Raw genomic sequence first — 19,366 nt, forward strand, 5'->3', positions numbered from 1 at the left:
CAGATGTGACTACAGAAGATCTCCGGATTAGATGAGAAATCGTAAATTTTTTAGAGTCCAAATTGCTGCTCTAATTAATGATTCCTGTTGGCTTCAAAATTGGAACCAAAACCATGAAAATGGATGAGAACTTAGAAAAGAAGATTGTATAACGGTAGCATTTCTAAGGCACAAATCCAATGGTGGTAAAACTGGAAATATTAAGCCTTGCTTGGATAGCCATTTTTCACCGAAAAATGGTCTTGTTTTCCGTGAACACATTTCCCAATCACCTTTTTACCTCACATACATCAAATTGCTACAGTAATTTTTCAACGAAAAATCCATGGAAAATGCAATCCAAACGCAACCTTAGAGTGCCAAACCTAATTACAGAATCCATCGCACCGCACCACCGCAGGAACGGATGCGATTTTGCACCACCTACTAGGATCATTACAATTACTAATCAGAAGCAGTTAAACCACACCAGTTCCCAGATGAGAAGCTCCAACTGTTAAACTCGTTACAAAATGGGAAAAAGACATATGCAGATATATGTTTAGCACAAAAGAAATTTCTTCTCCATTAACCTGAATACAAAGTACTCCTAAGGAGAAACAGACTAATATAACTCGATCACCAGACTTCCATCTCATAAGCCCGGCAGCTGCTGGTCCTCCATTCAAATGTAACCAACTCTGCATCTAGCATCATATTTTCAGCTGAGAGCAAAACAAAAGGCAACTTAGTAGATGGAGTAGGAAATCAAAGGGACGTAACCCCTCTCTCATAATCACCGTCATTGTCCTTCCGGTGGTTTTACTTCTAGGAGCTCAATGTTCAGATCAAACGTTGCCCCTGGCTGTAAAGTTATATCCACAAACTCAGTCATATCAGCACAAAGATCAGAATCACATTTACACCCATGTTATAACATATCAAGACCTCCTAAATTAAAAGATAAATAGCGACTTTTTTTTTTTTTGTGGCCATGGTGGTGGGGAGAAAAGAAACCTAATAGAGAGAGTACTAGATGAGATAGCTTCATATTACTCCCCCCACTTTCTTAAATTGACAAAGTCTCTTTTCTTTTCCTGAATATATAGGAGCTAGGATCTTAATAGCCCCCCGATGTTTTTATGCATTGGGAAGTTTTCCATGTTGAAACCAAAAGAACAGTTAACCTCGTTTTCACAGGGTAGGCCAATTGCCACTTAGGTAACCAGTAACAACTAACAACTGCTCATTGGCTAGATTTTGGTTACTGAAGTTCAAAATCTACCACTTTCTTACATCTTATATCTCCCCTTGCAAAAATCAATAGTTGGAGACAATAGAACATGGAACCTAAATTGTCGAAACACAGTGGCTCCTCCTCTCTCAAGTCAAAAATTCAGGGAAAGGCCACCAGTCCAGAACTTTTTTCTTCTTCGCTTTTGGACAAAAACTAACTCTAGCATCTACTTGGCATGAAGTTTAGGTTTACTTATAGCTCAGACTGGGAATACTACAAGTAATAAGACTGTTCTTGGGGCAAACATATTGTTTGGTAAAAATAAAAAGAAAAACCAGACATGGGATAAATTACCGGTATCTCATTCATTCCCTTTGGGCCATATCCAGCTTCTGGAGGAACAACCACAGTCCTCTTCACAGCAAGAATGAAAAATCAAAAGCAAACAGGACATTAGTAAGAAGACTGAACATCGAACACAAGAAACAGAGGCATCTAACAAGAAGTGAAACTACAATTGCTTTTGGTGTCAAACTGTCACTAAAAATAGAGTGCATCATCACCTTTCCCCCAACTTTCATTCCTTCAGTTATTGTGTACATGGCCTTCGGAGGCTTTGGTGCAGCCTGTGCAGAAAATAAACCATTCGGATTGTCTACAAACTCACGCTTCCGTTCTTTTCCTGGGAGAGCCCCAACCTGGAACTCGTAAGGCTATTTGAAAAACAAAACAAGTTTCAGTCAGTAGTTATTCCATTCACCCCTGAGTTTCACAATATGCTCCTGCATTAACTGACCATTATGGAATTATAATGCTACTGTCGACAGACAAAAGATAGAGAAAACCTGAGCAATGATGCGATTTCCAGCCAAAAGCTTAGATTCTCGACTCGACACTGCTGTAATACCGCGGTACAGGCAGTCAAAATGAACCTATAAGGGTAGATTACAGAAGGTCAAAGTTGATTTCATTGGCCAGAAGCAGATGATAGACAGCAACCAACACACCTGCACTATTGATCCTTTTTCAGCAACAGGACCCCTTCCTTCAACGATATCATAGTATTTTAGTCCGTCATCTGTGTCAAAAGAAGTTATACAGACCAAACAAAAACAGAGATGGAGTGCTCATGCCTGATCATATGAAAACTACCAAATTTGCTGGAAAGCTAAATTATAATACGACAGACTTTATTGCAATTAATAGTGAATGGATACTTCACCGCCTTGTTTCATTTGACTCGGACATTATTGAATAAATAGCTCTCACAGCTTCAGTGCAAAGTACTTTTTCAAGGCACCTAGACAGTTTGAGCTGAGATTATCAGCCTTATCCATCTCAAAGCAAAAGCAAGAAACCTTTAGATACCAGTAGTTGAAATCAAAACTGAAAGCAAGGAAAACAGCAATGGGTAGGGAGGCACAGCTCTAAGTAAAATTTCTTGTGTGGTGACACTGTAAGTGATATTTGGGGAAGAAATTTCATTCATTTATTTTATCCTAATATCCAGAGATGTAGCCGGAACATGACATTAGGCAGTCAGTAATTAGTCAATCCTCGGGCACTAACAGAATGCAAAATAAACAGAACCACCCTCAATTTTACTACTTCACATTGTTCTCAAAATCAACAGAGTATTGTGATATCTGTCCTCAGTGCCCACCCATAAGAGAACCTTAAACAGTTTTCCAACCATCACTAGGCAGAAATTGGTCTAGAGAAGGAATAAGATTCGTTCATCAGAGCCACGGCCATGTGGGAAAGTATGGTTCAAATTGCCTGCCATGGTGAATCGTAAAGCAGCAAAACTGGAAGCTTAGGGCTAAAAAGAAGATTTCTTTTCCCACCCCAAGCCTCACACTCATGTGGAGCTCCTAAAATTTCGTCAAGCCTCACAGAATGAAATTGCAGTCTGACTGGTACTCTACAATCAATCATCGAAGTATATCTCTTCTCAATAACACCCAAATATGGTACACCAAAAGCAAAACTGGCAAATCATTGAGTTCTGGCAAATCCAATTTAATCAACTTGATCTGAAAAATTTGTGGTTTTAGGAGGAAAATTCTGAAGAGAAATAATCAGATGAGCAAATTTTAAATGACGATGGGGCTAGGAAGTTTTAGGCTATGGAAACAAAGAGAAGTGCATCTTGCGGAACAGTAGGAAAAAATGAAAATGAAAATTCGAAGAGATAAGGTGCGAGCATTAAAGAAAGGAGTCAAGAACACAACTTTTGAGGCTTTTCGCAGCTCAAAACAACGTAAAGAACGATTACCACTTGGGCCTTAAGATTGCTGCTTACTGGTCTTTATTGGCTACATGATTCGAAGATTACATAGAAAGATTCCAACATAACAAACAGAGAGATGAACCAAAAGGTGAACGACTACAAAATTAGCAAAAGAACAAACCAAAATTAGCAATGAAATGCTACAAAACAAAGTCACTCTCTTGGGAAATACCATAAAACAAAACAAACACAGTGAAATACTACGAAATCAAAGTCACTCTGTTGTGTATACGGAAATTAGCAAGAATAAGTGAAATAAAACAACAGAAAGATGAACCAGGAAAGACTGACAGCTGGTGAGGTAATCTTCGAGAGGAATGGCCTTTTTGGTGCGCCTCTCTCTGGCTAGCAATGGATGGATGGGCAGAGTAAGGTTGAGAGGAGGCAGCAGGGATATCAAAATTGCGGACCTTCTGGAGATGATCATGGGCACTGGCAGCACAACAAGTTGCTTTGTTCGGCCGGTGGCTTCAACCGAACCATGCCAAGCACTGCTAATTCTACTAGTAATAAAGCATTTCTCCAAGCTGTGGAATGAAGCCATGGAACAACTCCAAATTAACCACCACCAAGGTCCAAGTTTTTCTTGGGTCCTTTTCCCTCTTTCGCGATTTCTGTTCTGTTAGCATAAAATGTGTTTATCCATCTGCATTATCCGCAACCCCGTTTGCACTGAATTTGTGGCGACTACAAGCACTCAACCATCATCCGCTTCGTCTTCGGTAAATATTCGCTTGCAGGCTATAAAGGGTCCACGGATTTCATTTTTGGGTAATTTTCATAGACAGCCCCTGAGGTTTTAGAAGTGGCAAGTAGCGACCAAAAGTTTTATACAAAATTGGGACGTGTCCATTCATGATTCATCCATCATTGCGTGAACAATTTTATACGGAAAAAAAAAAAATACTGGTTCACCTTGTATTTGCCTTTCTTCTTATTTTTTCCAATAAAATCACTTAGAAGAAATCATTTATACATCGATCGGTAGTGTATATACTAACGAATTTCTTTAAATATATGATATATATATATAATTTTTAATGTTTAAATTCAAATTTAAATGATGTGATATTTATTCAATTCCATCGACACATATATTGATAGTATAGAAAAAATTAATTCAATTAACCTTTTATATGCTGACAGGACGGGGTATATATATATCATAAATGATATATATAATATATATTGTTACCCCGTTCTTTAGAAAAAATGACGGTGGAATTCTTTAGGAATGCAGTTTTGACTCAGTGGCGTTGGTGCCATGGATTTTGGGGGTTCATTTAGACAGCACAGCAGTACAAAATCATCCATCCTGAAATGTAAAAATGTGAAGAAGACGCTGAAAAAGAAGGAAGAAAACTCTAACGAGCTGAGCTGGCCAGCTGGGGTTGGTATACATTATGCTATGAACAGGTGCAATTGTTCTCTCTTCCACCCAAACAAAAGAAAGAAAGAAAGAAAAAAAAAAAGCATCAGCAGCGGCAAGTAAGAACTAAGAAGGGCTTTTTGACCTTTTCTTAGGCTAGGCCTGGCCCCCTCATCCACTCTCACAATAAATAGTGATACACAAATATATGGAGTAATATACAAGAAGGGTGAGGTCAGGAAGTATGGCTATCAAAATGGGGTTCCTGAGTGTCTGATCAGGGGGCGCTGAGCAGATCACCGACATCGTTGGGAGGAGGAGTATGAGGAGGGTCGGGAATGTCCACACTGGCAGTGATGTTAGCCGCGCTGCTATGCTGCCCGTGGGGCTTCCGCAACTCCAAACCACTCATCTCCAAGCCCGACGTCGACGATGGACCTGCAGCAAGCTTTGGGGAATTCTCGGGCGATTCGACGGGGCTCCCTCCCAGCCTCTGCTTTTGAGGCGTGCCGGGCTTGACGTTGTTTTTCTTTTTGGCGTTCAAAGTCCATTTCGTGAGCGCCTTTTTAGTTTGTTCGTCGAATATGGATTTCTTAATATGCGAACCCATCTGAGAAGAAGAATCAGAAAAAAAAAAAATTAAGCACCTCTCATTCACTCACTTAACACACCTGATCGTTCGAAAGTGGATCAGAAGAAGACTACAAGAGCGTAGCTGACCTGTGTAACGAGAGCGTAGAGGGGAAGTGTGATGTAGCTGCACAATACTTGGACGGCTACCCTGCTCCAACATATTACTTATGAATCATGAAACTTATGATTAATGATAAAAAAAATAATAATAATTTTTGTCAACCACGCAAACATCAGAGACTCCAGTCCCTTGTTGGCTGCTAAGTAGTAGTAGTAGTAGTGTTACTTACCCCATGACAACTCTCAGAATGGAAAGTTCGAGGCCCTCGTAAAAGCACGAATGGATGCCAAATTCATACTGCAACACAAAAACAAAAAAAACTACCATTATTATTGTTATCTGCCTGATTCCTCCAACTGCAGTAAACGTAAAAAGTAGAAGCCACTTTCATTACCGTCGTCCAAATGAGGAATGTTATCTCGAAGGCATTCTGCAACATAAAAGACAGAACCCAACCGAACCATAATTAGATGCTACCGTACCGGCAGAAAAAAGCCAACTTATGTTGAAAAGAAAGGGCCAATTTATCATTACATTATTATGTTTTGTACCTGGAAGAGGGTAAAATGGATAAGATGTAGGATGAGATGAGGTCTGCTGAACCAAAAGTGTCTGTCTGAGACTTGAACAAGGGGTATGCCCTGGACTACAGCATGTCTTTCTTGGATTTCAACCGCCATCTGTGTTATAATTGCCTGCAGCTTCGTGCCAACTGCTAGTATGGTCTTTAACCAAATTATGTTAGTTATTCCCACCTCTGTTCCTTTTCTGTATTCCTTTACCTTTTTTTTTTTTTTTGTTTGTAAGCACCGGAACAAAGCACCGGAACAAAGCACCAGAACAAAGCATAAAACTCTTACCACTAGGGGCATTAGAGACAGCCACATCATAATCTGTGATCCTGAAACAAGTAATATACATGGAGTTGGCCTTCACCTTACGATGCATCCACACACATAGTTTTAAGACCTCATCTCAAATATATATATATAGGATCGACAAAGAGTATACAATGGGGAAGGAAGGAAAACCCACCGCCTACATTGAGTAGCAGATAGATCACTGCTGAAGCCCATAATGTTGGACTAGAAGGAAAATTTAAAAAAAAAAAAAAAAAAAATCAGATGGGGCTTATTTGTGGCTCATATCAAAAGCAACATGTTTATTTCAACCTTATACTGTAGCTCTAACAATACATAAAAAAAGCGGTACCTGATTCCCACAACGATCTTGAAGTCATCTTCTAACGACCTTCTGATGTATTTTTGAAAGTCAAACTTACTTCCTGGAGCCAAATGGACCTAAAGCAGCATAAAGAGTATTATTATGCATATTTCTGAAAATCCAAGAATTCAGAAATTCTGGATTTTAAGAAACTTTACCGAAATGAATCCATGGCGCATGGTCATGTAGTCAGCTTTACGAACGGACCTAAAAAATTGTCGGTAAAAGCATACCTGAAAGGCTTGAGCTTGTTAACAGTCAGGTCAAAGTAAGGACATTTGAAGATGGTAAATCAGAAACTGCATCAAATATACTACGTCAAGTCTGCCAACAGCCTCTTGGGCTGCTGGTACCACCAAGACATGCCTCCCACCTTGCCACTTAATCGTGGCGTCCTCCGACAGGAAAATCCCGTCGGCTCCCCCTCCCCTTGGACTACACAAGATCATACTCAGATAAACAGACCTTCATACTGAACAACACAACTGCCTCGATACTTTCCGTTGACAAATAGAAAGGATACAAGCTGTTCCTACATGGTGTTTCCAAAATGGAGACATATAACGGTGGACAATTTTGCATGGAGTAAAATTGAGTTTTCTACTTGAACTCTATTCTGATTCACAGAAATCTAATTCTCAGCCAAAAAGAAGAAATTTAAAGACTGTCTGATGTCAGTAAAGCAAGATGATATTATTGTCATTTCGTACTAGTATAGTATAATACATTTGTTGGATTATGAGAGAGAGAGAGAGGGAGATCTGGAGAGAGTAGCAGCAGCAGAAGCATGGAATCAGGACCTCATCTAAGTAATCCTTGGGTTATCATACCAACTTTTAGAACAACTTCTATGTAAATAACAGTTCCAGGACAAGTCACACTTGCATCCATTCTTTGTCAGACATACAGACATAAGTTTAAACCACATAGAGTAGGCAATGTATTATCCCATTTCTTTTAGTTTGTGAATGTGCTTCTTTCTTCTATAAGGGCATAAACGGAATATGAAGAGAATTTATTGACTGCGAATAGGCATTTTGCAGGCGAAGTTACACCATTTTTAAGGGTATAAAAAGTTTGGCCATTTCCAGAAACCAATTTATTAGGAAAATCAATGGTCTTTCTTTCTGCTAATAATGATTTTACCATTTTCTAGTAGTTGTAGTTCGCATGTGATCGGATGCTCAAAGTAACCTCCGCTTAAAGTTCATAGAATACAAGGCAAAAGAATAAGGATCACTGGAGTTATGAAACTCAAAGGATCAATCAAGAAGAACGCTACTACGATGAGCATGAAATTTTATCTAAACAGTGCAACATCATTTTAGGGTCATTTATTTCTACCCTGGAAAAATGGAAACACTGAAGCGACCCATAAAATGACATTAATTGTTCTTACAGGGTAAAATAGTATGGGGTTTCTGGCCATGGAACCAGTATTGTCTCTAACAAATGATGTCTCGTGTGTAAGCCTGAATCTTGAATTATCTGCAAGACAGGGACACAAAAGAAGCAGACAGTTTTAGAACAAAAGTACTAACCTTACCATCCTTAGGGTCTCAGATTATCCAGGGACAATTGACGCACTGTAACTTGGGGGAAAAAAAGACGTCGAAAAATAAAAATGTAACCATCAGACACTACCGTTGGATGCTTCAGTTTCACGAACTGCCTCCCGTTCCCATTCCTTCCATCCACGAGTCTATGCATAATACGAACCACTTAGTAGAGATCAAATTCAATGAAGACACAGGGCAATAAAAGATGGTCTACATTGGAAACTCAAGCGTATGATAAGGGAGAACTTCTGCTGACCAAAGCAGGTCAAATTAATCTCAGGACATCTCCTAATTCTTCTCCTACTCGTGTGCTACTGTTTGTGCCAATGTTAAGAAGACCATACCACATGACAAAAAGACTTTAAAGAAATCCCACCTGCAATCTTCCAAGGGTCATCGTCATGGCACCAAAAATTACATGGAATACGGCCAAGAAAAATATGAAGATATGTAGCTGGTGCAACCCATTGACAGATATAACAGGTACATATTCCTGTCATGAAAAATCTCTTCTGTTTTAGCGCCAAAGAGAGAAAATCCATAGTCGGTACACAATGGATGCTCTTATGAAATGTTCAACATCTACGGATGTGTAAGTCTGAGAATTGGTAATTTAAATGCAGATGAAAATCTTACCATTACTTACACTTGTACCTGGAGACTGATAGAAGATGCTTCTTTGGTAAATACAGATGTTATGCTCAGCTAAGTAAAAGGGGACTCTCAAATACATATGTTATGCTCAACTAAGTATATTCTCACCAGAAAAACCGTGAGTTGTGTATTTTGCTCTTCCATGAGCTTCCTACTATAGCAAGTTAACTGAAAACATCTGGATGGTACCGAACTCATGACAATTCAATCTGGGCAATGTGCACTGTGCAATTTTGATAATAGAATCCAGTACCACTGTGACACTTCGGTTTTTTGGTACTGGAAATGTATCATACAACTCCTACGTCGTCTTCAAATGGATCCTTTTAATAGATTCTTCTTTCCTTGTGTCTCTGTCTTTCAAATGGCATGCATCTTAATGGAAGCCATGCTAAGCAGTGTTCCCCAACTTGAGGATAGCATCCTTGAAATATTGTGGTCTCAGTGAAGCTTTCTAAGAGATTAGCTCTAAAAGTCTTTGCCAAGCCATATACTATTAGGAATTCTAATCCTATGTGACATTGCATTTCTGTTCAGATAATCCTTTTCAGAAACACATCTGTAATGCCTTAAGAGACAGAGAGACAGTGGAGTAGCAGTTAACTTAAAAACTGCAAACCGTAACACTATGCGGCGAAACAAGATTCCCATCTTACCCCTAGGATGATTCTACCTGAATATATGTAAACATTCTCAAGTAACTATAATTCCATGATCCAATCCCGTTGTTACTTCCTCAAATTTGGAAAGCAGGAAGTTGGATCCACACCAAGTTGAATTTCTGTGTAGCACGTGAATAAAAGGAATGATATTATTCAAATTACAGTCCATCGTAGAGATATATTGGGTGATCTTAATATGTCAAACATATGAAGGTGGACTCCTTGTCAAAGTGCATCAACATTAATACTTTTTTCCCCGATTGCACCAAAATTTACCCTGAGCCCTCCAATTCAGAGTTTCAGATTTTCTGCTGATAAAGTAATTTAAGCACCCTACATTGTCAGTTATTATTATTATCTGCAGCAAACCGTGTACTGTATTGTTCTAAATTTGATCATCAGTAGACAGAGGATTCTTACACTTTTGCATGCGGTTGCTGGAGAGTCTGCTGCCAAAAACCTATGGTCATTCCATAGGAGCCTTCTATGATGTTCTCCCTCAACCTCTGGATCTTTATGGGAACATGGTAACATAGTTTCTGCAACCTTTAGAGGAATACAGATTTTGGATATGTAGTTCTGACCAAAAGTCAGAATTAAGGAAATAAATCCCAGAACCATAAGCTCTGAAAGGATAAAAAAAACAGAAAGAGAGAGATGAGATACGAATAGACCATTGGAAAAGTAAGTTGAGAAACCTTCCTCTTGTTACCCCAAAAGTACTGTTAAAAAGCCCTTACCGGCTTTAATTTTCTCTAGAGCTTCATTCAGAGCTTCCTTGCGCTTCCTTTGGAAAGTCTGAAAAGATCAGAAAGTAGGAGGTTCAAAAGCATTGCCATGCATCTAAGTTGACATGAAATATACGTTAAAGTAGCACAGTAGAAACCAGGAAGAAGATGAAGTGTTTTCTGGTTTCAAATATAGAAAGGACTCGATGGCTGTGTATATTTCTCAACCAACCATTTCCCGTATGACAGCTCAATATTCAAACAAATGCTTTTCCAATGGCTATCTAATCATGACAGGACTAAGAGAGCATTAATGTAGCACAATCCAGTCCTTCCAATGTTTGCGGAGGACTCTGTTTTCGGTACAAAGAAATAGTAGTATCAATTAAGGCGAAAGACATTATTTGTTACTCAGTCATGGATGCATCCAAAGATTGGAAACTAAAATGGATCACGCTCCTCTAATCGCTATAAAAGTGATTAAAACTGGAAAGGGCCTGCAATTGTTCATGTACCCGAACCTCTAATTAACGACCCTTCGTACATTAACTAAATTGCACCTAAGAGATCCGCACCACCAAAAAAAAAATTATGCATGAAAAGCACGAGGATTGTTTATTAAATCCATCTACAAAATAAGAACCCCATAGTCCTCGTTCCGATGTATTTCTGCCAAGGGAACAACATTTTTTGTGCGAAAGATCATAACGCTCGGTTTAAACGAGGAACGGAAAGCCGAAAAGAACACGAAGAAGGCGTAAAAAAAAAAAAAAAAGATACATATATATATATATTTAACAAGAAGAAATCGTAGAAGCACCTTCCCGATTCCATGAAGCGCTTTCTCCAACAATATGGAGACAACAACGATGACAGCAGAGACCAATGCAACTGCCCAGGTGGGTGTCTTCTCCAGAGTCCTTCCTGCACGATCTCCCGCCATTTTCTGTTAAGGGGGCCACACCTTGAGTATATATGATAATGATATGGTACTAGTACGATGTTTTTATGGAAGACAGATCAAAGCTGATTTGTTGGTAGAGTAATGGTAAACCCACAACACATGCAAACTAATTCAAGGAAACTCAGGAGTTATGGAAATTCTTTGATGAAAGGAACCATTGATTTCCTTTCTTTCTCTGTTTTTTCTTTTTCTTTTTGTCGGGGATTTTTAGAATAATGGTATTGACAAAATTGGAAATGGCTCCAGAACAGGAGATGCCGGTCCGGTGGCGTTTGTGGAATGGTAACGGTACTGAACCGGATTGTACGGACGGAAACGAAGGAGCATATTTTATATACTCCCTCTGTCCCACTTTGATAGTTCTAATTTTTTTTTCACACAGTTTAAGAAAAAGTAATTAACTTTATTGGAAAAATAAATTTAAATTGCTATTTTTCTGAAATACCCTTCATTAAATAAAATTAGCTTTTCATATATCAATATGTTTTGGAAAATTTAAATGCATTAAATGGGGTAGATTATATTCAATACTAACAATCTATATTAAATAAGGTAATTCATAGTAATAACAACTTACATTGAATAAGGGTATTTTAGAGAAATTAAAAGGCAATTACATTTTTCAATTGGAAAGTGGACTATAATTTAGAACAGACGAAAAAGGATAATAGAACTATTAAAGTGGGACGAGGGGAGTATGTTGCTGCAAATACTATATAGCTGTGAAGTAGTGCAAGTTATGTCGGGACTCTTTTTTTTTTTTTTTTTTTAATGTTCGTCCTAAAAAGGAAGTATGGGTTCCTTAGACAGGATTTTTGGTCTTTTTTTTTCTTTTCCCCTCGTAAAAAAAGAAGTATTGCTCTGTCTCTCTCTCTCTCTCCCTCCTTCCAGATGATGATGATGATGGGAGGGGTCCTAAGTGAAATCTTACTAACGCAGAGTGTTAGTAGGGATTATATTCATTTATACTTGCAACAATAATAAAGAAAAGAAGAAAGGAAGAAGATAGATCACAACCATTCAACCACAATTCCCTCCCTTTGCCTATTTTTGTGCGATTTTCAGGATCTTACCAAACTCTCTCTCTGTCTCACGCTCAAGGTTTCCCAGACTAGAAAAATTGATTAGTCCAATCCAATAAAATTAACCCCAAAAAGTTGACGACTCAGCCACCGCACCACCACCATCAATGTAGATCGACTCCTTGTAGTTGTACTACCAATAACATTTCGTCAATCGCGGACTCCGCCATCAATCTTTTTATCTCTCTGATTTTGACAACAACATATAATGGAAGAAAAAAACAACAATGATAACTGAACTGGAGATCTATTTCTATATATATTTTACGAATCGAAATAAATCAGTATCTTGTTTCCTAAACCTCATTGAAACCTAGAAGAAAATTGGTTTTGCTGCGAATCGCTCGGAACGAACACAGGAAGCTGACCTCCCCGCTGTGTTCTACCCTGCTGATACAAACTTGATCCCGAGCTTCGTTGCGGTCCAGCTGCCAATCCGCCGCCGCTTCTCGTCCCTCCTCTACCTAGCTGCTCGCTCACCAATGGGCCACCAAAGAAAATGGATTGGCCCGTGTACGTGAGCTCAGCTCCAGAAACCTGGGAGGAACAAGAACCAGTGTTTCTTGTCGCTGCAGACACAAACCGCCCAGCTTCCTGATCCCAATACACTGACGACTTGGGGTTTTCCGTAACTCCAGGATTGTTTTTCCTCGCAAGGTTCTGGTTCAGATCATCTCCTACACCAGCCTCATTCCCATTCCCATCACCGGCTTTCACCGACCAAGGTGATTGTTCTGCAGAGGACTGATATATTGGGTTGAAGTGGCCTCTGTTCGAAGATTCCAGCCCCTGTGGGGAAGCAGTGAGATTTGCCGCAAGAGGACTGCTTAAATTACTAATGCTGTGACCACATGTTTCAATATCTTCTCTGCTTGCAAGACTTGGTGGATATGAGCTCTTCGTGGAAGATAACCTTGATGTTCCTGCCCGAGCATTCCTTTCATAAAATCCCTGGTTCGTACTGGTTGGACTGCTTTTACCGCTCATATTTGTACTCGACAAATGATCACCATCATGCTGATGATGTCTAGAACTCACTGGACGAAGAACAGATGAAGAAGCTCTAGCCTTGGCACCAGCTTTAATTGCCTCGTTAGAATCTAGTTTTGCAAGTTTCCATGCACTAATTCGGACTGGACGCTGCGCTACCTTTTTCCCCTTATCAGCTTGTAATGCATCTGGATCAACTGTGGATGGTAAGCGTCCTGGCTCTAGATGAGGGATAATCTCATCCTGTATATGAGACACCAGGAATGGAAGCATCTCAATGCACTTTCATAGCCTTGCTAGACTTTGACATTCCGAAAGAAGACAAATGAAATGCATTTAGCAGATAATGTTTTCTTTTTCTAGTAGATTAGAAAGGAAGTTGCAACTCTGATCTAGTAATAGGTAAGACCATGAACACTAACGCCAAAAATGAGGATTTCATCGAATCCACAAGTCGATTTGATGACCACCACTGAATGCCAACTTCATCAAGTCCAGAAGAATTCAAGATGCCATTAGTTTGGGAAAAAGAAAAGGACGTAGCAATGTGGTGTACGACATTCACAATGGTAGCAATCACTTGACCAAATAGCTTTGCCAAATCTTTAAGGATAATAAACTTATTAAAGAATATGCTTCACTGCATATGGTGTAAGACATTCACAATGGTAGCAATCACTTGACCAAATAGCTTTACCAAATCGTTAAGGATAATAAACTTATTAAAGCATATGCTTCGCTGCATCCCACAGTCATGCACATAAATGTCTGTTAAGAATGTAGAATAAGAGAAGCATCAGCACCTGATGGTCCATAAAGATTCTAGGAGGAGTGCACCAAGCACCTTTATACTGCAAGCCCTTTCCAAGAGAACTTCTACCACTAATTGCAGTCACAGCAGAACTTGTTGGCGATGATGGCAGGCTCTGCTGTTCTTCTCCGTCGATAGAGGGTCCAGGAGGTTCACTCTGGGTCCTCATAGCAACAACATACTCGTATGTTGTAATACCCTATAGAAAAGGTTATGGTTTCACTAAATAATGTTATCAGAGAGAAAGAGAGAGAGAGAGTAAGAGGGAGAGAGACTAACCTTTCTAATCAAAATTATGTGGAAAAAGAACAGTTCACCCAGAGGCACAGTTGCAAGAAAAGAAACAGCTGTGCAGAGTGCCTGTAAAACAAGAAAAGCAAAAAGAAAAGGCACTTAGAGAACCAAAATCTCTCATAAAATTGTATGGAGGTGGCTTATAACACGGCAAAACCTATTTGCTGAATCCTAGATGCAAACTAGACAATCACAAACTTAGTTCACAAGAATAATGCACACACTATTCCCGACAGTTTGGTACTGCTGAAGAAATTAGTACATGAAGTATTTAATGGAAAGTCTCCCTCTTTCATTAGCATTGAACTGTTTGCAAATACAGTAGCAAGGTAGATCATGCAAATCCAACACATACACAACAATCAGCTTAACATTTGACAATTAATATAGGTACTGTATTTGAAGTACAAAGAGATATACCACCACAGTGGCAAATGGGGGTCGAGAGAATCCATCTCCAAGTCTTTCTGTTATCTGATGTTCTGTAGCCTTTCTATCAGCAAAGCAACGAACAAGGACCATAATGCCCACCGCACACTCAAAAGCAAGCTGACCCCAAAAAACTCTCTCAAGAAGGAAGGGTTAGGAACAAGAGATAGTCATAACAAGCCAGAGCTGTGAGGAAAATAACAGAAAACTTGAAAAGCAAAGAAACAATATAAGAGCTTACCCAGACAAGGCTTGCTGCCATTAGGCACACAAAAGTGATATAATTTTTCCTTCCCACACAATTATTTAACCACTGCATAAATCACAGCATTGAATCAAAGTTAAATTTATCATACAGACAGAAAGAAAATGCATTTAAGTGTAGCAGAGAATTCTGCATACACAAAAAAGGTGCACAACGAAAAAAACAATTAAAGTTAGTAGGTAATGAGGAAGAATCCTGGGTTTGAAGCGGTAAAATATCAGATATCAACCCGACAGGTCATATATTTCTTTAATGACTGATCCTTGGATCGCTCCAAACACATCATCTTTTACAATCAGCCTCTTCTCAGCAATAGATGGGAAATTGTAATTCCTCAATATGTCAGTCAACAAAATGAGAATATGTATTCTAATAATATGATAAACTCCAACTTTAAACCAACCCGGCAATGATGATCAAATCCATCAACACATTTGTCACAACTCCGGCAATGTTTACTGAATTTTTGAACCTGCAAAAAGAAAAACTCTCCTGAATGATCTGGTTCCAGTACATATGAGTTCCCACTTTAGAAGGCAAAAGATAAGATGAGGATGCAAAGAGTAAAAACTGTAGAAATTCCTCGATTATGATGTAATTCTCTTAAAAAGTAGCAGCTGAGATAAAATTCCTCTAACTGCTTTCTATGTTCCCAATTTTCATATGTATGTAAATACATCTACAATGATCTTTAAGAGCCTTGCACATGATATGCACTTTTATACCTCAGCATTGCACAATGTGCAGAACAAAGCCTCTTCCTCTCCATTTTGCTCCTGTAAATGGTCTTCATCTTTCCGGCAATCGGCCTTCACGAGAAAACCACAAAAGAGCCCTCCAACTGTCGAACAGCAACCTGAGCTATGTTGTTCGGATTTTCCTTCATTGTTCAATCCTACCTTGCTTGGCTCCTCTATATATGATAATTACATCATCAGACACCAGTAAACTATCAAAAGCTACAGTTACCATCCATGCTTCTTTGAGGATACGAGGACATGAAAGGTAGACTTAACACAACTGCTGACAATGCATTTAAAACTTGACTTTTCCTACACTTAATGCTGCTTAAGTGAGATTTCTGATAATTTACACATCTTATGACTCAATAAGAGACTGCTGGATGAAATTCTATCAGCTCATATCCCAGCATTTTTCATGCGTCCGACTGACCACTAAATCAGACACCATACTAGTTTTTTGGTTTAATGATCGGATGATTAAATGGCAATAAAAAACTTACCGGGGAACTCTGAGTTGTTCTGTGACCTATGAGTCAATGTCTTGTCAGGTTCGATGAGAATGCCAGGATCAGCAGGATCAATGGCTGTGCATCTAACATAAAGTATAAACACACAGAGAGCCTGAAAGGATAATAACAAAAATAAGAAAGCAACAACTGGAGAGAGAGAGAGAGAGAGAGATCTCATTATCTCAAAGATAGAAGAAGAAGAGGCCCCTGTTGCACTCACCAGAAAGGAATAAATACCAATGGCTATGTATTCATAGATGTCCTTCCCAAGAAAGGGAGCAAAAAAGGCATAGAAAGCAACAGATAGCAGGAAGAAAACAGTTATTGCCACCACCTAAAAAGAGGAATATTGCTGGTGAGAATGCTCGATTTGAGCCTAATTATGGTGCTTTGGGGAAGCAATAATATGGAACCATGTAGCAGCTTAACAACAAAATTAAAATTATGAACTCATATAGTTATAAGGACTATAAGAGGATTGAAAGCTATTACTAAACTCACTGTCAAAATTGAAGTGCAGAACTATTCTTTACAAAATCTGAAATGAGAGAAAGTGGTGCTTGTGAAACTTCAAAGAATGTATGCAGAACCACGCACCAAAGAGTAGCCTTAGGTTCATATTATGTCTTTAAGGTAACAGTGGCAGGATATGTAATGGACAAAAAGCTATTTAATTTTCTGAATAAGCTCAAGAAAAAAGATAAACAAGGACATATTACTGGGACAAAAGGTATGAAGGAATATTAAGAGCCAATTACCTAAGACTAAGATGAGCCAATGCTAAAACCTTACGGAAGTACACAATTCTTCACGACCACAACCCCAGTAAAGCACGAGAGGGCTAAGGACTAGGAAATGATCATCTAAAATTGAATATGTGCAGCTCCATAAACTCGCTTTCTACCATCTAGATGAGATTTTTTATTATTAAAGTTTCCTGACTTCATCGTTTTCAAGACTGTCCTTATACTAGTTATCTAGCAGGTTTTGTTCCTATGCTCTAACCAAGTCCAGAAAATATCAGGATTCTACTCAGAGAAGTATTCATGGAAGTAATGTTAACTTATGACAGCTTAATATTAAATCTTGCCTGGGATAAATTGCAAAAAAAAAAAAAAAAAAAGACACTAAATTGCATTTCACCCCTAAAACTCTTCGAAAAAAGCAAGATAAAATTAGTGAAGTTGTTAAGGAAAATTGATAAAAGTGTAAAAGAGAGAACACAGGAATATTATGCTACACAATTTTGTAGAAGAAGGAGAGAATTCGTGAATACAAGCTTCCCTCCCCACCCAAAAAAACAAAAAGAAAAGAAAAAGAAAAAGAAAAAAACCACCGAAGATTTTACAGAAAAGAATAAACAAAGCAATGGCATCATGATTTCACATTTGTTGAGCAATAAACTGAAACAAAAACAGTAGGAAGAAGCAGAACGATAATGTTGTGACAAAAAAGCCTACATTGCACGATCTCAAAGAGTCAAACAGGTTTAAAATAGAGAGAAATGAGTCAAAAGCTCCCTCTATTTCCCACAGCTTACCCCAAGACTACATTTTTTTTTTTCCAAATTTCTCACTTCAATCAAAAGCCAGAAGAGTTGTTAGAGAGCCTACCTGAAACGTGTGAGCAGGAAGTTGCCAGCCATGACGCCTAGCCATGATCAGGACCCAAGTCAAAGGGTGTCAATCACCAGCATTCACCCTTCAACATTAAAAAAAATTTAAAAATAATTAAAAAAAACTTGTGACAAACTTAAATCTCCGAATCAGATTTTGTTTCAAAAGTACTTAAAACGCTTTGCATCTCTCACTCCATCTCTTCTTTCATCATCAACTGAACCAGAGAGTCTGACGGGCTTTCTGAGATTTAAGTCCTAACCCAGATGCTAAAAACTTATGTAAATGTGACGCATTTTCTTGATTTGCAGTTCTAGGGTTCGGGGAGATCAGCAAAGTAGCATGGATCAATAGGCCCTTGAAGTGACAGAGAAGGCTACTGAAGAGGTTACAAACAATACGAAAAGGGTTCGGTTTCCGTTGTACAAATGGTAGTAAGTGGCACAGAATACCCAGTTTTGGTCCTATTGGAGTGGGGGATGCGCCCACTGCCGGCTAACGGTTCGATTGAGCCCCCGAAATGGCATATTGGAACCAACATATTTTGGGCAAGTTGGCTTAGGCTCAAGGTTAGGGTTCAAATCTCACACCTTGCAATTAAAAAAATTCAATCTTGATAGAATAAAATTGTATAGATATTGTCCGAATTGTATGAATATTGCCGATTTGCAAATGAATCAAGCCGCTCACGAGTTAATTTGGTCAAAATTTAACTCAAGTCCGATCAATATCAAGCACGAGTCGAGTTTGAATCGACCAAATCAGGTTATCGAATTCAAACGGAATATAGGGAAACTCAACTCATTAACTCGCGAGTTAACTCAAATGTGAGTGTGTATGATTATAATATTTTAGTATTAATGAAAAATGATTATTTTATTCATTTTTAAAAAAAAATAGAATAATTATTTTTTAATTTGTAATCAACTCATTAACTCGCGAGTTAACTCAAATGTGAGTGTGTGTGATTATAATATTTTAGTATTAATGAAAAATGATTATTTTATTCATTTTTAAAAAAAATAGAATAATTATTTTTTGTTTTGTAACCTTTCAGTAGGCTTGAACTTAAGTTCGATTATGTTCAAATTTGAGGTCGAACTCAAGTTTTATATTAAAAACTTGTTGAGCACTTGATAAAATTGAGTCGATTTGACTCAATTAAGCTAAAACTCAACTCAAATTGGCTCATTTGCAGCCCTATTTTGGGATTCTAACTTTTTATAAATAGTGGTTTAATGGTGATGTTAGTGGATTTGTTTCT

The 19,366-nt window shown here is 38.5% G+C and overlaps 3 protein-coding genes across 5 annotated transcripts; all 3 read right to left on the reverse strand.

Annotated features, from left to right (window-relative positions):
• Positions 1-478: 478 nt before the first annotated feature.
• Positions 479-4,230, reverse strand: LOC140016138 (peptidyl-prolyl cis-trans isomerase FKBP18, chloroplastic-like). 2 transcript variants are annotated; one of them, XM_072069468.1, is made up of 6 exons: positions 3,801-4,230; positions 2,224-2,294; positions 2,062-2,148; positions 1,780-1,929; positions 1,571-1,630; positions 479-704 (listed from the first exon to the last, which is right to left on the reverse strand). In XM_072069468.1, the coding sequence occupies exons 1-6, from the start codon at positions 4,051-4,053 to the stop codon at positions 693-695; spliced, it is 633 nt and encodes a 210-aa protein (XP_071925569.1). In that variant the 5' UTR covers positions 4,054-4,230; the 3' UTR covers positions 479-692. The 2 variants fall into 2 exon arrangements, with proteins under 2 accessions (XP_071925569.1, XP_071925568.1); XM_072069467.1 differs by having other exon boundaries at positions 479-844.
• Positions 4,231-4,894: 664 nt separating this feature from the next.
• Positions 4,895-11,342, reverse strand: LOC113710956 (MLO-like protein 9). The gene is made up of 15 exons (XM_072069666.1): positions 11,220-11,342; positions 10,412-10,469; positions 10,092-10,297; positions 8,732-8,848; positions 8,441-8,498; positions 8,196-8,284; positions 6,955-7,029; positions 6,785-6,873; positions 6,608-6,657; positions 6,433-6,473; positions 6,124-6,297; positions 5,967-6,002; positions 5,802-5,869; positions 5,599-5,659; positions 4,895-5,488 (listed from the first exon to the last, which is right to left on the reverse strand). Exons 1-15 carry the CDS (start codon positions 11,340-11,342, stop codon positions 5,156-5,158), a joined length of 1,578 nt encoding a protein of 525 aa, XP_071925767.1. The 3' UTR covers positions 4,895-5,155.
• A 1,248-nt stretch (positions 11,343-12,590) lies between these two features.
• Positions 12,591-18,611, reverse strand: LOC113712284 (protein S-acyltransferase 21). 2 transcript variants are annotated; one of them, XM_072069241.1, is made up of 11 exons: positions 18,274-18,611; positions 18,100-18,187; positions 16,707-16,820; positions 16,478-16,598; positions 15,960-16,147; positions 15,638-15,706; positions 15,211-15,282; positions 14,961-15,089; positions 14,526-14,606; positions 14,239-14,445; positions 12,591-13,678 (listed from the first exon to the last, which is right to left on the reverse strand). In XM_072069241.1, exons 2-11 carry the CDS (start codon positions 18,142-18,144, stop codon positions 12,749-12,751), a joined length of 1,956 nt encoding a protein of 651 aa, XP_071925342.1. In that variant the 5' UTR covers positions 18,145-18,187; positions 18,274-18,611; the 3' UTR covers positions 12,591-12,748. The 2 variants fall into 2 exon arrangements, with proteins under 2 accessions (XP_071925342.1, XP_071925343.1); XM_072069242.1 differs by having other exon boundaries at positions 12,677-13,678; positions 18,297-18,434.
• Between the last annotated feature and the right edge of the window lie 755 nt (positions 18,612-19,366).

The sequence above is a fragment of the Coffea arabica genome, chromosome 10c (genome assembly GCF_036785885.1).
Source record: "Coffea arabica cultivar ET-39 chromosome 10c, Coffea Arabica ET-39 HiFi, whole genome shotgun sequence".
In the NCBI taxonomy this organism is placed as follows: Eukaryota; Viridiplantae; Streptophyta; class Magnoliopsida; order Gentianales; family Rubiaceae; genus Coffea; species Coffea arabica.